Source organism: Perissodus microlepis, chromosome 22 (assembly GCF_051167445.1).
Source record: "Perissodus microlepis isolate ML-2025 ecotype Zambia chromosome 22, ASM5116744v1, whole genome shotgun sequence".
Taxonomy (NCBI): Eukaryota; Metazoa; Chordata; class Actinopteri; order Cichliformes; family Cichlidae; genus Perissodus; species Perissodus microlepis.
The window spans coordinates 11,702,091-11,716,562 of NC_140481.1; the positions used below are offsets into that span (position 1 = coordinate 11,702,091).

The 14,472-nt window shown below is 42.0% G+C and overlaps 1 protein-coding gene across 2 annotated transcripts in view; it reads left to right on the forward strand.

Annotated features, from left to right (window-relative positions):
- Window positions 1–14,472, forward strand: part of csmd2 (CUB and Sushi multiple domains 2) — a 270,938-nt gene that overhangs the window by 235,132 nt on the left and 21,334 nt on the right. Inside the window, exons 50-60 of one of the 2 annotated variants that reach the window (XM_084918557.1) lie at window positions 61–249; window positions 1,281–1,466; window positions 1,590–1,784; window positions 1,924–2,097; window positions 2,218–2,391; window positions 2,936–3,109; window positions 6,828–7,016; window positions 8,058–8,231; window positions 9,271–9,453; window positions 12,463–12,639; window positions 14,156–14,335. In XM_084918557.1, the coding sequence (XP_084774683.1) occupies window positions 61–249; window positions 1,281–1,466; window positions 1,590–1,784; window positions 1,924–2,097; window positions 2,218–2,391; window positions 2,936–3,109; window positions 6,828–7,016; window positions 8,058–8,231; window positions 9,271–9,453; window positions 12,463–12,639; window positions 14,156–14,335 (1,995 nt within the window). Of the gene's footprint in view, window positions 1–60; window positions 250–1,280; window positions 1,467–1,589; window positions 1,785–1,923; window positions 2,392–2,935; window positions 3,110–6,827; window positions 7,017–8,057; window positions 8,232–9,270; window positions 9,454–12,462; window positions 12,640–14,155; window positions 14,336–14,472 lie in introns of both variants that reach the window. The other variant, XM_084918556.1, reaches the window with a different exon arrangement.

Genomic DNA, 14,472 nt, shown 5'->3' on the forward strand with positions numbered 1-14,472 from the left:
GTTTTATCTTTTCCTGTATCTTTTCTTTCTTTCTTTCTTTTTTTTTTTTTTGTGTCAAAGCTGCCTACTGCAGCCCTCCAAACAGCCCAGTAAATGGCACAGTGCACAGTCTGACAGGCACAAAACTCGGCAGCACCCTGCGTTTCAGCTGTGACCAGGGCTTTCGTCTTATTGGCCAAAGCAGTGCCACCTGTACGCGGACTGCACAGGGGATCTACCAGTGGAACGCACCGGTCCCGCTTTGCCAAGGTGAGCGGTCGGCAGCAGCAACTGATGAGTAAATAACAAATATGTTTAATAAAATCAGTAAAGGGGTCAGATAGTTTTGATTGGCCTCGATATTTTGCTCATAAAACTATTTTCACCATTATCCTTCTGATTCATTCAGCATCTACTCTAGCACTGTTTCTGAAAAGTAATGAATTGCTCAAGTTTTGGCACACTTTAGCCAATTGGGATTCAAGAAGACATTGTGATAGCATGATTTGATAAAAAAAGTTTCTCTGAATCTCTGAGATTAGAGTTTGATGATGTCACCTGCAGCCCTAAAACAGTTTTAGAGGATGCACACTTCATTATTGCTTTAGAAGATCTTCAGTTAAATTGCTTTATGTGTTAATCTGCTGGGTTTTAGCCTGTTGTTTGCTTGTCACTTTTTGAAAACATCCAGCAGTTTAATCGATCTTTGAAACTCCCCATATTTAACAAAAACTACACAGATGTTTGATTGAATTGCTTGTCGAAAGAAAATAAATAAATAAAACAAAACAAATAAAACCACTGAGTTGTAATATATGTCTATTTTAAAAATTACTAAGTAGCATTTTAGATTTCACAAGGCTATTGTGTCACATTCATCGAGTTCCAATATCAGCGAAATGTGTTTGTGTGCGTGTTCAGATTTTCGCCTTTATTCTATAACAAAAGCATGAAATCTAAAAGCTCTATTTCCACATTCTACTTTCCACCAGCCCTGCTAACAAAATCAGCTGAAGCATAAACTCAGAGCCGCCAGTGCCAGCCATTCAGTGTCTGGTCAAGTCTGCACCAGGTGTAATCTCCACATGAATTGCATGTGTTCTCTCTACACTAGACTGTTTATATTGTGCAGATGGTGGCCCAAGCTAATGTTTACTGCACATCGGTGAAGGCTTTCACAGTGTGTTTGTACAGGAAGCCAGTTGTTAGCTAAGCACCCTGCATACAAAGATGGTTTGTGCATTTTAGTTTTTGATATCTTACCTACCTGATGCATTTCCCCCCCTTTATTTCTTTCCCAGTCATGTCCTGTGGAATGCCAGTTCCTCCTGTTAATGGCAGCATTGCTGGCCAGGACTTCTCTCTAGGAGCCAGAGTCACCTATCAATGTAACCCTGGATTTCGGCTCTCGGGGCCCATCACCACCTCAGTGATCTGTCAGGAGTCTGGGAGGTGGAGCCCCATAGAGGCCCCACCTAGATGTATTCGTGAGTATAGTAGTGGTTTGCAGTCACAAGTAGAAAAAAAACAAATCATTACAAAAACCCCACCACCAACAAGAAAAAAAGAATCAATCTGAATTAATTATGGTTTGATCTTTGATCTTCTAGCTGTCACCTGCCCCGACATTGGTCACTCTGCAGTGGAACATGGGAGATGGAGGCTAATCTATGGGACTCAAAACCAATATGATGCTATCATGATGCTCACTTGCGACCCAGGATATTATTACAGGGGTCAAAGGGTAATTCGCTGCCAAGCCAACAGCACATGGAACTATCCAAATCCTCGCCCAGTTTGCGAGAGTGAGTGTAAACAGTTTTCTTACTTTAAACACTTTTCAAATCTTGCTCATCTGACCCAAACAAAAGAATGGAGCCAAACAGAACTGTTTTCTAAACAATGGGAATCTATACCCATTTGTGTTTTTTCCCCCCATTTCAGTCATCTCCTGCGGGGACCTTGGGACTCCACCGAACGGACACAAGATTGGAACCCTTACTGTGTATGGAGCTACAGCTATTTTCTCATGCAACACGGGCTATACCTTGGTGGGCTCTCGGGTGCGAGAGTGTATGTCCAACGGGCTTTGGAGTGGAACGCAGGTCCAGTGCCTGGGTGAGAGCTTAAACACCCTAAAATGTTTTACTACTTTCCATGTGTCCTGCACTTTGCTTCAAGCATTATTAGCAACACTTACGTGGGACTTTTTCTTTTTTTTCTCTTGCTCATCCTCAGCGGGCCATTGTGGTACTCCAGAGCCAATAGTGAATGGCCAGATCATTGGGGAGAATTATAACTATCGAGGCAGCGTTGTGTACCAGTGTAACCCAGGATTTCGGCTCATTGGAGTGTCAGTGCGAGTCTGTGAACAGGATCACCACTGGTCAGGACATACTCCTGTTTGTGTTCGTAAGTGCCACAGCAAACACCTATTATTTGTAAAGCTGTGTGTGGTGTAAGCTAGTGCGTGTCTGACTTTCTCTCTCTGCTTAAAGTGCCGCAGTGATTTTTAGTAAATGGACACACATGTTGTCTTGTTCTGATCATAGCTCACTAACTGACTGCCAGTTCATAGTGATTATACTTGGGCCTGCTGGCACTAATCACCAGTTATTTTATTGCTGCAAGCATTTTTACTTAGAAGCTTCTATATATGTTTTGCACTTTTACTTACAAAGACAAAATTATTATTCCAAAAGAATGCATGGCATTTCTCTTTTAATACAAATAATTTTGTAAGAAGATTACTTTACAAGATGCCAGCGGTTAAAGCAAAAATCAGACATGTCACTGGTGTAGAGCCTGTGGCTTTAGAGCTTTGATCATTACTGAGTATCTTTATTTTTGTTTTGTAATACAGGCCTTACTAAGGTGGTGGTGTTAAGCCCATTCATTCACTCAGCTGCTCAGCAAGTGTGTAGACATGACTTTCTTTCTCCCTTGACTCTCTCAGCCATCACCTGTGGCCACCCTGGCAACCCTACCTTTGGTATGACCCAAGGAACCCAGTTTAATCTAAACGATGTTGTGCGTTTCATCTGCAATACTGGATATGTTCTACAAGGGGCTGTAAAATCGACTTGCCAGGCCAACGGGCAGTGGAGCAACATCCTACCCAGGTGTAAAAGTGAGTGCCAAATCAATGCTCAGTACCTTATTGCTGCAATTCCAAGAATACATGTGAAGATAATATAGATAATAAAAAATATATGTGCGGGATGTCATCTTTTACCAGATCCTGTGGTCAGTGTGACGTTCATTATTTCATTAAAAGCAAAGGAAACAAAGTTGGTTAACTAGCCATGTGTAGACAAACTAGTGTGACAGTTTATCCAATAACTCCATCATTTCAAAATATATGTATCCATTTTTAATATAAAAAAAATGATGACCTCACAGCCCATTGTTTGCTAGTGATCCTAGTTTCAGTCACTGTGCTAATGTACTGTTTATAAGGTTGAAGAAACTTGCAGTCAGCTGAGACTGAAGAAGTCCCAGCTGAAAAGTTTCTCCTACTGAAAACGCTATGTCCAGATGCGTTGTGGAAAGAGAGGACAGTTAAAAATACATAAATGCAAAAAAACCCATAGCTTTTGATTCCAAAATAAAAATCTAATGCAAATTCCAGATTTTTAATAATATGAATACAATAATAATAATGACAGTGTATTAGGAGCAGTTGTTGACTTGAAGCTTTATCAGAAAGGAAAGTTTAAGCCTAACCTTAAAAGCAGTGTTTGTCATGAATTCAAACTGGGAGCTGGTTCCACAGAAGACGGGCTCTAAGCTGAAGGCTCTGCTTCCCTTTCTATTTTTAAATACCCTGGGAACCACAAGTAAGCCTGCACTCTGAGAGCAAAGTGCTCTGTTGGGGTGATACAACACTATGAGGTCTTTAAGATAAGATGGGACCTGATTATTCAAGACCTTGTATGTGAGGAGCAGGATTTTAAATTCAATACTAGATTTAATAAGGAGCCAATGAAGAGAAGCTAATGTGGGAGGAATATGCGCCCTCTTTGTCATCCCTGTCAGTACTCTTGTTGCACCAGTCTGGATCAGCTGGATCAAAGGCTGAGATAATAATGAGTTACAATAGTCCAGCATTAGGCACAAGTCTGGTTGAGGTTGGTACCTGATGCAAAAAGTGAGTTTGTATCTACACCCTTGCTTATGGAGGTGCAGGTATTTTTTACTCTCTCCCAATCACAATGAGAGCGCAGGCACAGCAGCATCTGGGGAGAGGAAGAGTTTAACTGACACGCATTAGAGGAAAATGAAATGAAAACTCAAAGAGAAGACCGGATCAATTAATTACCGCAGTTTCAACCATATGGTCCGTGGAGGTTCTGGGTAATATTTACATGTCGTATTGTTTCCTCTTAGCCTAGCTGCCTCTGTTACACCCTTAGGCTCACCTGTCTGTCAGAGAGACAAACTCAGTTAATAACCATGCAGAGAGAGCCAAGAAACAATCGCAGAATCCTTGAGCTTGTATGAAAGGCAGCCGCCTTTGGAGACCCGCGTCCTGGCTTTAGCTCTGAATAAGAAGTACCCTGCTTTGCTTTGAATGAGCGAGGCAAGGACTTTTAATTTGACAGTGTTTTCGTGACAAGCGGCGCATCTCAGGCACTCGTGTCTGTCTCTAAGTCCGTACTAACTGAGGCTGTGTGACAGGCGCAGAAACGGGCCGCTCGCAAGGTCGGGCCCTAAATGTGACAAGACAGTGACAGAACCGGAGACTGATGGACTCATGAGTTTGTTTTAAATGAGGAGAAAAAGAATGTGGCCTCTTTTTTTTTTTTCGACACTTCTGATGGGATGGGGAGGTTACAAGTCTCACAGGAATGCTTCTTTGGTTAATAAAAAAGGGGAGAAGCACATTTGGCTGCTGCATGCATAAGCAGGCGAGATTTTCTCCCAGACATACGCTTTAAATCTCTTCGCTCTAGCAGTGACATCATATTAGCATTGGCCTTGTTTCGATGCAGATGCTGACTCTGAGAGGGCTTTTTTTATGTGAATGCTGTGTTGGTGGAGGATGCGTGCGTTTGACGGCCATTATCCCCACTGTTGATGTGGAGACATAAGTAGCTTAGAGGTCTTGTTGTCAATCAGATTTATCACCGTAATTACAGCAATCGAGGCGTATTTAGTGAAGTGTGCTCTCCTGTCTGGCATGTACTTCCTCCCTGAGTGGAAAACTGTGCAGTAATAACACCTCAGTTCTAACTAAACCTTTAGCTTTTCTCTTAGATGAAAACAGAGAGAAATAGATGCAGAAGGCAGAAAAAAGGTTAAGGGCAGGAGTCAGTCAGACAAAGCTAATGATTTCCATGGTCTAGATTTTAACTATAAGAGTTCGTAGGTGCCATCAATAATGCAGGGAACACAAGAGCACCGTCAGTGCAGCCAGTCTTCTGCCCCTCTTTAATCACCAATTTTAGTTGCAGCTATACTTGCCTTTCTTGGAAGACTCGTGCGTGCTTGTCTTTCGGTGATAAAAGCGAAGAGACGCAGGATAGAAAAAAAGACCATTTGACATACCACTTATAGGGCTGTTACTTGACAGAAGGCCAAGAGGAGGAGAGGGTAACCAGGGTCCCCACTTCTGAGTTGAACAGAGATGAATTACCTCATCCCTTCTTCCCCTCTCCCATTTTAGTCGTCTTTTCCTTTCATCCTTTTACTTCCCCTCTCTCCACACACAAGAATTTACCAGGAGGTCAGTCATTTTAGATGAGTGTTGGATCGCTTTGGAGTGGCTCTGTGTGTCTGTGTGTGTGTGTGTGTGTTGCCTGAGTACATTTTTTCAAAAACTGAATTCCGAGCTTGGAAAGCCTCGCGCTGAAGCAGCTCCACTGCTTCAAATGCGCTTTGTAGTGTTATTATGCGGTAAGTTGTAAATGATGGCACCACAGGTCAGCGCTCCGATGGAAGGAATACATTATAATAGGTATTTGGGGGATGATTTAGCTGTGCTGGCCAGCTTGGGAGCAGGAGAATGAGCAAGCTTTTAGGCACATTAGCATACAATAGGTTCATTTTGGCTGTAGCTAAGGAATACTCATGGGGGCGAGACTGGCAAGGCCAACTGGGGCATAATGGCTGCGTGGGCACTCCCAGACAGCGTTGTAGAGGCCATTAGAACTTTGGCTCCGTAGTACACATTTAGTGGCGGTTAACGGTATAGACTAGACAGCAGATGCTCCCCACTGTGTGCTGACTTTGTTGAGGTAATATCAGATTTCAGTTTGCTTGCTTTGGTAACATTCTTCAGCTCACATTCTGTTACGACTTTTAGTATATTCTCCACTATCAGGGCCTATTTCTCACTAACTTTGTACAGCACAGCCCTCCACCCTCTCCCGTGCTGTCCCTCACTCATCCCTCATTCTCCCCTTCCCTAACTCTCTCCATCTGGTGTTAAACTGACATGGTGCCTCTTCTCCTGTGAGCTTTCCATCCATCACCATCTCTGCACCACGACGGCCGGCAGGAGACTGCCTCTAATGAAGCAAATGTTTATTTCCGGAGTCTGCCTCCTACTTCATTTGGATTGGGGTGGATAGATGGATGGGTGGAAGCAGTCGATGGGGAAAGTAATGGACAGAGTTTGCACGAAGAAAAATAAACCAAAAAATCTATGCTTCTAAAACTGAGTCTCTATGTGGGAGACAGTCATATCAATATCAGGACATGTGGTCTATTACCAGTATGAGAGTCTTCTTTCATCTTTCTTGCTATTAACTGTAAAAAGGAAAATGTAAATGCTTATTGCTTAATGTGTTGTTTTTTGCAGTCTCGCTAACTCCCTCGCTCCCATCTGTGTTCCTTTCTTTCAGTTGTTAACTGCACAGAGCCAGGACATGTGGAGAACAGCATTAGGCAGGTACTGTCCAGCGGGCCGCATCGCTACAGCTTCCAAACCACTGTGTCATATCGCTGTAGTCCAGGCTACTACCTGCTGGGCACCAGCTCGATCTCCTGTCAGGGAGATGGCACCTGGGACCGCTCCCTACCCAAATGCCTGTGTGAGTAATCTCTGGGTTGTTGTAGGTGATGAGGCATATTGTTTTGTTTATTTGTTTGCATTATACACTGAATAAGATCACTTAAAACAGTAGTGTGTTGTTATCGCTTATGCTTAAAATTTAAACCTTTATAACGTTCGTAATGCATAAACTCTTCTGCTTGCAAAAAGAGCCCCACCGATATATAAGCTGGCCGATGTTATCAGCCGATACTGGCTATTTCCTAATACATTGGTATCAGTATTGATAACAGCTGATATGAAAATGAAAAAAGTAAAGAAGAGACAGGAGAAACACCCTTCAGTCACGTTATTGATGTTGCACAGTTTGGCCACTAGAGGGCACTCTTCAACTTCCCTGCTGGCAACACATGCGTTTGGAACACATGACAACCAGCTGATCAGGGCAGACTCATAAATTAGTACAAATACCACATTTTAAGGAAATCAGTGTATTGATATCGGCTGATATTTCAGATATCGGTAGTGAAAATCCGATATTGGTTGAACTCTTCCTGAAAAGATACATCAGATTATATAGAAGTATATGAGACAAAAACCTTATTTTTAAGGCTTCATTTATGATCTTTGTAAACACTTTCCTGATGAACTGATCTCCTCAATGAGTAGTTTCAAATCTTACTTATTAAGATACAGTATTTTTGTTTGTGTTATTTTTTTCGTTGTAATAGACATTTGCAGAGGGTATACTTTAAGGCACCTGGGCTTACTACCATCAGATTAGGCAGCGTTCTTGGTTCCTCTGTCAGACTGACCCATCGTTCCTGGTGTCTGGTTTAAATAAACAAAAACATGGTAATAGGCAAAATACTCAATTTCAGTCTTCAAAACAGGAGCCCAAAAAACTAAGAGGTGATGTTACACCAGCTCTTTTAGCTATTGTTACAGATAATTATTTTTTACAACTATACAGCAGAGGAAAGATACCCACACTGTTAGTAAATATAAAGTATTGAATTCATTTTAAATCAACATATTCAACATGTGATGCCTAAAACTTTTCTTTGGTCTGTTCGGACAGTGGTGCTGTGTGACCGCCCCAGCGTGCCTCCTTACACCCAGATTTCAGGTGACCGTCGAACAGTGGGCTCCGTCATTCGCTACAGTTGCATCGGTCAGCGTAGCATCATTGGCAATACAACAAGAATGTGCCAGCTGGATGGGCAGTGGAGCGGCTCGCCACCACATTGCTCTGGTATGGAAAAATACACCTAGAATGAGAGTTCGAAACGCTTAGCCTGACAATATTTTCTGAAGGAGATCCATAAGAAAAGACTGTAACCATCCAAATTCTATTCATATTTGGGGGTGTTTTCTGTGCTAACCCACACGTTTTGGGTTTCTTTGCATTCTTTGCATATTTCTCCATCTAATAATTGATTATTCAGATGCAATAGCATCGCCCAGTCACACTGAGGCCCTCATAACGGCATGCCAACAAATAAAGAGTTTAGGTGGCAGCTGCTGGAAGGTAATGAGCAAAGTAGGTGGACCAAAGATGGAGTTGCCTGTCTGTGTCACAGACCTGAAGGGCAAAGAAAGTGTCCTCCATAAAACTGTTTTAATCTGCTCACATTAGACTGAGGAACATCAATGCCCATACTTCAGCCAGGTTATGAAGCAGTATAAAGACGTCACCCCCCCCTTACTCCCACTCCTCTAACAGCGCTTTGCTTCAGGGATTCAACTATAGTCGCGCATGGAAAAAGGCTGTGGGGAAGCCCATACATCCAAATGCATATCCACAAAGTACAGACACAGAGACACACAAGCAGTTTAAAATAAAGTACCATTCTGACAGTTTAATGTCATAATTCATGACATCCGTATACAGTATATCCTGCAGATTGCCAGTGTTCTCTCGACAGGCAATAAACACAACATTTTTATAAAGATTTGGCTGACTTTCTTAGCTGTGCGCTATTAAAGCGATGTTGGATGGTGCCTTGTAAAATGAGCAGCAGTGCTAAGCGTTTTGAGCTTGTTTAAATGGAAGACCTGGAATTATTGAAGGAAGGTGTAAAAGATATGTCAAAGCAGTGAAATGAAAAAGTCACATCATTTTTTACGCGTTCACCGTGCTGAATAAAGAGCAGTAAAATGTGTTTTGGAAGTAACTGACTCTGTAGCGAGGTGAGAAAATAAAGAGCACATTTCTCATATGTGTTCGGGTTGTCAGAAATTATTTGTTTCGTGCTACGTTTAGTTTTTATTTCTTTGTCATTTTTTTTCAGGAGAGGCTGCTGGGTTGTGCGGCGATCCGGGCGTTCCCGTGCATGGGATCCGTCTAGGAGAGGAGTTTACGGTGGGCAGTGTTGTCCGCTTCAGCTGTGAGCCAGGCTATGCGCTGAAGGGCTCTCCGGAGAGAACCTGTCTGGCCAATGGAAGCTGGCTGGGCACACAACCAGAGTGCCATGGTAAGGAATATATACTCTTATTTGTTCTCATAGGCTGGTACAAATGGGCGGTCGAGTCATGTTTTTGTAAATTGAAACTCACACATCAATTCAACAACTGGATCTGACTTCTGAGCTTTTCCAGGAACGAGACCATGTCAGTCGTCAAACTTGAATGGATATATGCAGTATGGACTTGTCTCCTTCTATCATCACCCTTACAGAGATATTAAAGGTTCATGTGAGGTTTGATTGAGAGCTGCATGTGTGCATGAAACTATTGTGTACTGTCAGAGTAAGAAGTGCCAAAATCATAGCTATTTGCTGACTGTCTTTAGGTCTTTAGAAGCATATAGCTGGAGTCGTGAACGTATACCTGGTGATAATTTAGGTACTTCACAGTGAGTGCTGTACTTCAGAAAATCTGTGTGTTTTCAGAGATTTTATTATACTGAATCTTCTCCTGAGTGAAGAGCTCTAAAAATACTGGGGTTTGGTGAGGTAAGAGTAAGATAGGATCAATAGGTGGATTGGTGTGGAATCTTTCAAATTGTGGAAAAGAGGGTGCTGAGCACTAAGGTAAAGCCCTCAATTTAATTGTCAATTGAAGTTCCAACCCGCCTTCGCCTTTGAGCTTTTGGTGCTCCAGTATCAAGTGAGGGCTTGGAATACAACAGCTGCTTCAGAGGTTGTTCGAGAACCCGATCACGGTGCCTTCCCCTGTGTACTGTGGAAATATTCTGGACATGTCCAACTAGAGACCCTGGAGCAAACCCAGAAGATGATAGAAGGGTTACATATCCCTGGGAACACCTCAAGATTCCTTATGAGGAATTGGAGAACCTGTTTGAGGAAACCACCACAACCCGAACCTGGAAAACTACAGGGAGATATATAAGCACATAAATAACACATTTACATTTCCTTTTGCTCTATTTTAGTAATTTATGCACAAAGTTTGCTTTGACTTTTTGTGAAGCTAGACTTTAATTTCTAGTGCAACAGACACGTAATGAGTGAAATATATCTACCAAAACTGTGCTTCAGGTGGCAGCGCGGGTTCACTAATTGCAGGTTTGGTTCCTCAGTTTCCTCATGTCACCATAAAGTCGTTGGGCAAGACAATGAAAACCCAAGGTGCTCTTAATGACGGGTGAGCACCTTGCGTGGTAGCTTTACCACAACTCGGAAGTGTGTGAATGAGTGAATAATGATAATAGAAGCCTCATCAAGTCCACGGCACAAAGTGGAGCAACATCCCAAAAAAAAAGAATCAGAAAATCATCAGCTGGAAATGATTATTACTAACGCGACAATCAGCGACTGTGTAATTAGGTGTTGCCTTTTCAGTTTCGTTGAAAAACTCGTAAAATATGCATTTATTGTGTATTTGTAAGTGATTAAACAGAAGAGAGCACATTACAGAGAATGTGTTCTCTATTGAGCACTATAAAGGTTTGCATATTTGTCCTTGTGCAACACTGCGTCTATTCCATTGCAGTCATTTGGGGGGCAAAAAAACCCAAAATAGTTTGCTGAATGTGTATTTTGTGCGCAGTCGATGGATTTAAGCTTTTCGCTGAAGCACACTTTATTAATATTGCTGAAATAGAAGACATTATGCACAATGAGAAAACAAAACAGCACAGTTATTCTTCCATCAAACATCTGGAAGGCAGGAAAAGGGAAAGAAGTGTGCGTGAGTGTGCTTGGAGTTTAGATTATTAAAACATCAGTGAGTATGACTATGGTTTATATACCTGAAATGTTATCTATGTGCATATTCAATATATAGTTTTTTTTCTATTTTCCCTTTCATATCAGCTTTAGAAGTACTATATTAATAGGAGTATTACTCCAAAAACACCCATATATTTTTTCCTGTTTTTTTCTATGTTGCCCTCTGTGTGTTAAACTACATTTTTCTTTCTGCACTCTAGAATTATAGAATCACTGATACGCTCGGTTTGCCATTTTGGCGAGGTCTCTTGGCAGCTATCTGGTTGTATTTCTTTGTCCCTGCCCTTTTGTTGCTCTCCATATAAACTTGGCCCTTTTCTTCCATAATCCTAGTGCAGAGTGTGTTATTTCCAGAAGCATCATCCAGTCTCATGGGCTGTTTCCACTTGTGCTCTCAGCACCCCTCCACACATTCACACAGTCCCCTCTCTCACACACACCACCACCACCACCACCGACACGACCACGTCTTTCCTTCGCCTCACTCTGTGTTGATGCCTCTCTGGTATGTGTGTGGTATGCCCACTGGCTGAGGTTGCCCACCTGTTCTCACTTGGCACCAACTTCAAGGGCCAGGCCACATCTGGTCATTAAGGGAGGCCGATCATGTCCACAGGGCTCTGAGGGCCCGGGGCAAGCTGGAGACAGTAATGAACAGAACCATTGCTGGCGGCCGGACAGACACTGAGGGATTTTCTGTGCAAAGGATGTGTCCATCAAAGCAGAGTTACTTATGAAGCAGGACACAGGGGAGCATGAGTAGTGTTAGGGTGGATGGATGAAGAACAGAGAAAAAGAGAAAAAAAGCCAAGTGATGATGCACATCAAATATGTCGATTAATTAAAAGTAATTTTGTAGAGAAACACCCCTAAAATACATATCGTTTGATTTTTCCAAAATGCATACAAATAAAACTCTTACATTGATGCGGAAGTCATCTTTCAAGAAAAGAAAGACTGAAATAATATGCTTTATGCATATTACTAAATAAATATATGTAATTATAGGCTTTGGGATTTTAGAGTGAAAGGTTTGAAGGTTAAATAGAAAATGAATGAGTGAAATGAAGGAATTAAAAAAAAGGTTTAAATCATTTCTCATGTATAATTCAGACTTTTGTCTCTGATCTTTTTAAAATAATCAATTAAGTTAAATTAAATTCCACACCAAAGACCTAATGCTCTTTCATAACTCTTCTATTTTCCTAGTGCTGGTCATCGGTAAATGAATATGACTTATTTTAATGGTTTCTCTCTCTTTTCTCTGTTTTTTCTCTCTTTTATTTGCAGTGGTTTCTTGTGGAAATCCAGGAACTCCACGGAATGCCCAGATCCTCATTCACGATGGCCTGACTTTTTCCAGATCCATCACTTACGCTTGCAGGGAGGGCTACTACTCTACTGGACTCCTGACCCGACACTGTACTGTTAACGGGACTTGGACCGGCAACATGCCTGAGTGCTCAGGTAATTAACAGCTCCCACAAAAGAACTTCTCAGGACTGTCAGATTATCAATAGTTAAATGATAATAGTTTCGTTTTCTGTGCTTGATTTTGTTTCCACGAAGGCTTTGCAGATTGGTCAAAATCATTCCAGACCTTTTAGAGAAGGGAAATGTAAAATTTAGTTATTTAATGCTCCACAAGAATTGTAAGAGAACACGTGAGTCACAATAATTGCTTCTAGTGGCCTTTGTTTTAGTGGTGGATCGCTCATGTGGTTCACTGGCTCAGCTGGAGGAAATTGGTACGATTCATGGTCCATTTCAAGGGCCTGACTGACAGCCCTTTGTCATCATGTCTCACAAAAGACATGTGGCTGCTGTACAGAACCAAGAGACCCCAGCAAATAGAGGTCACTAAGAGAACCAGTTTCTTCTGAATGGAGGGGATAAAGCCCTAAGCAGCCCCATTATGGATTTCAGAACTACGTAATTCATAGAAGTGAATGCAGTACGTGTTGAAGCTCTTTGGGAGGGCACCTGGAGGCAGACAGGGAGGCACATGTGAGGCGAAGCAATTCTGGCTGAATGATTTCTATTGATTTGAAGGAAAAACTCTATGTCAAGGCCATGCTTGACAAAGATGGCTACTGGAACGGGAAGATGTGGCAATGACACTGGATTTTGTAAATGAAATTTATACTTGCATCGTTATTATATTATGGAAGAGGGAATGATCTCAGTGCGCGTCAGTTCTGTGTGTGTTGTTAAAGAGATGACAGTCCTGGAAAGGTATTGTGGTTCCAGGTAGAATCTTGCCAGCCAGGCTTTGCTGGGAAAAGAGGAGCCACTCCACTTCCAAGAGGACCAGCTCCCTCACCCTGTATTGAATATTGCTGAAACATGCATGTACTCATTTTGCAGTGCCTTTTTGTCCCAAGGCATCTAAGCTCAAGTTGTCATATGGCCTGGATTTTCCTTCTTTGATATTTACAGCAGCGCTGAGCAGCAAGGCTGCTGAGTCACACTGTGGAATTCTCTCTGTTGTTACTCAATCATGCTGTTTTCCCTGCAGGATGTAAAAAGTACAATAAAGGAGAAATGTGGTTCGTTTTGGAACTATAGGGAGCGACCACAGACGGATACTCAACACAAGATTTTGTGTCTGCATCCTAAAAACTCAAAATAGGAAACAAACTACAAGAAGAGTGCTGTAATAGTTGCATAGCTCTCGTGTGCCATAAACCCAGTGTTATCTAAAAGAGGTTGTTTATAAGTTAACAGAGGGTTAATGGTCCATTCAGTAACATCAGAAATTTTCAGTTTGTGTGTTACGCAAAGTTTGGGGGTAAACTACTTGGATCAAGTGCCTATAGCACCTCATTAATTATAAGCCTCGGTCTGTTGTCACTTTAAATATACATTTATTAACTTGTTTGTGTTTGCTCTTTTCACTGCAAATAATCAAATTGTCAAATATCTTAGACACAACAGGGTAGCAAGCTGAATCTATTTTTTTAGTACCTTTATGTTTTTCCAGTAATCAACTGCGGCGATCCCGGAGTGCCAGCTAACGGGGTGAGATTTGGGAATGATTTCACCTACAACCACACGGTCACGTTCCAGTGCTCCCCTGGCTTCACCATGGATGCCGATCGGGCCTCCTCTCTCATCTGCACCAAGACCCGCACCTGGAATGGCACCAAACCTCTCTGTAAAGGTAGAGTTGTATACGTTGACCTGATTGTATTTTTGGGTTACCGAATGATTAGCCTTTTTTTTTGCCTCTATCAGTTTTTGCATTAAAACACTGAAACCGACACAAAACATAAAAGTCCTCTAATGTACCCTTGTTTC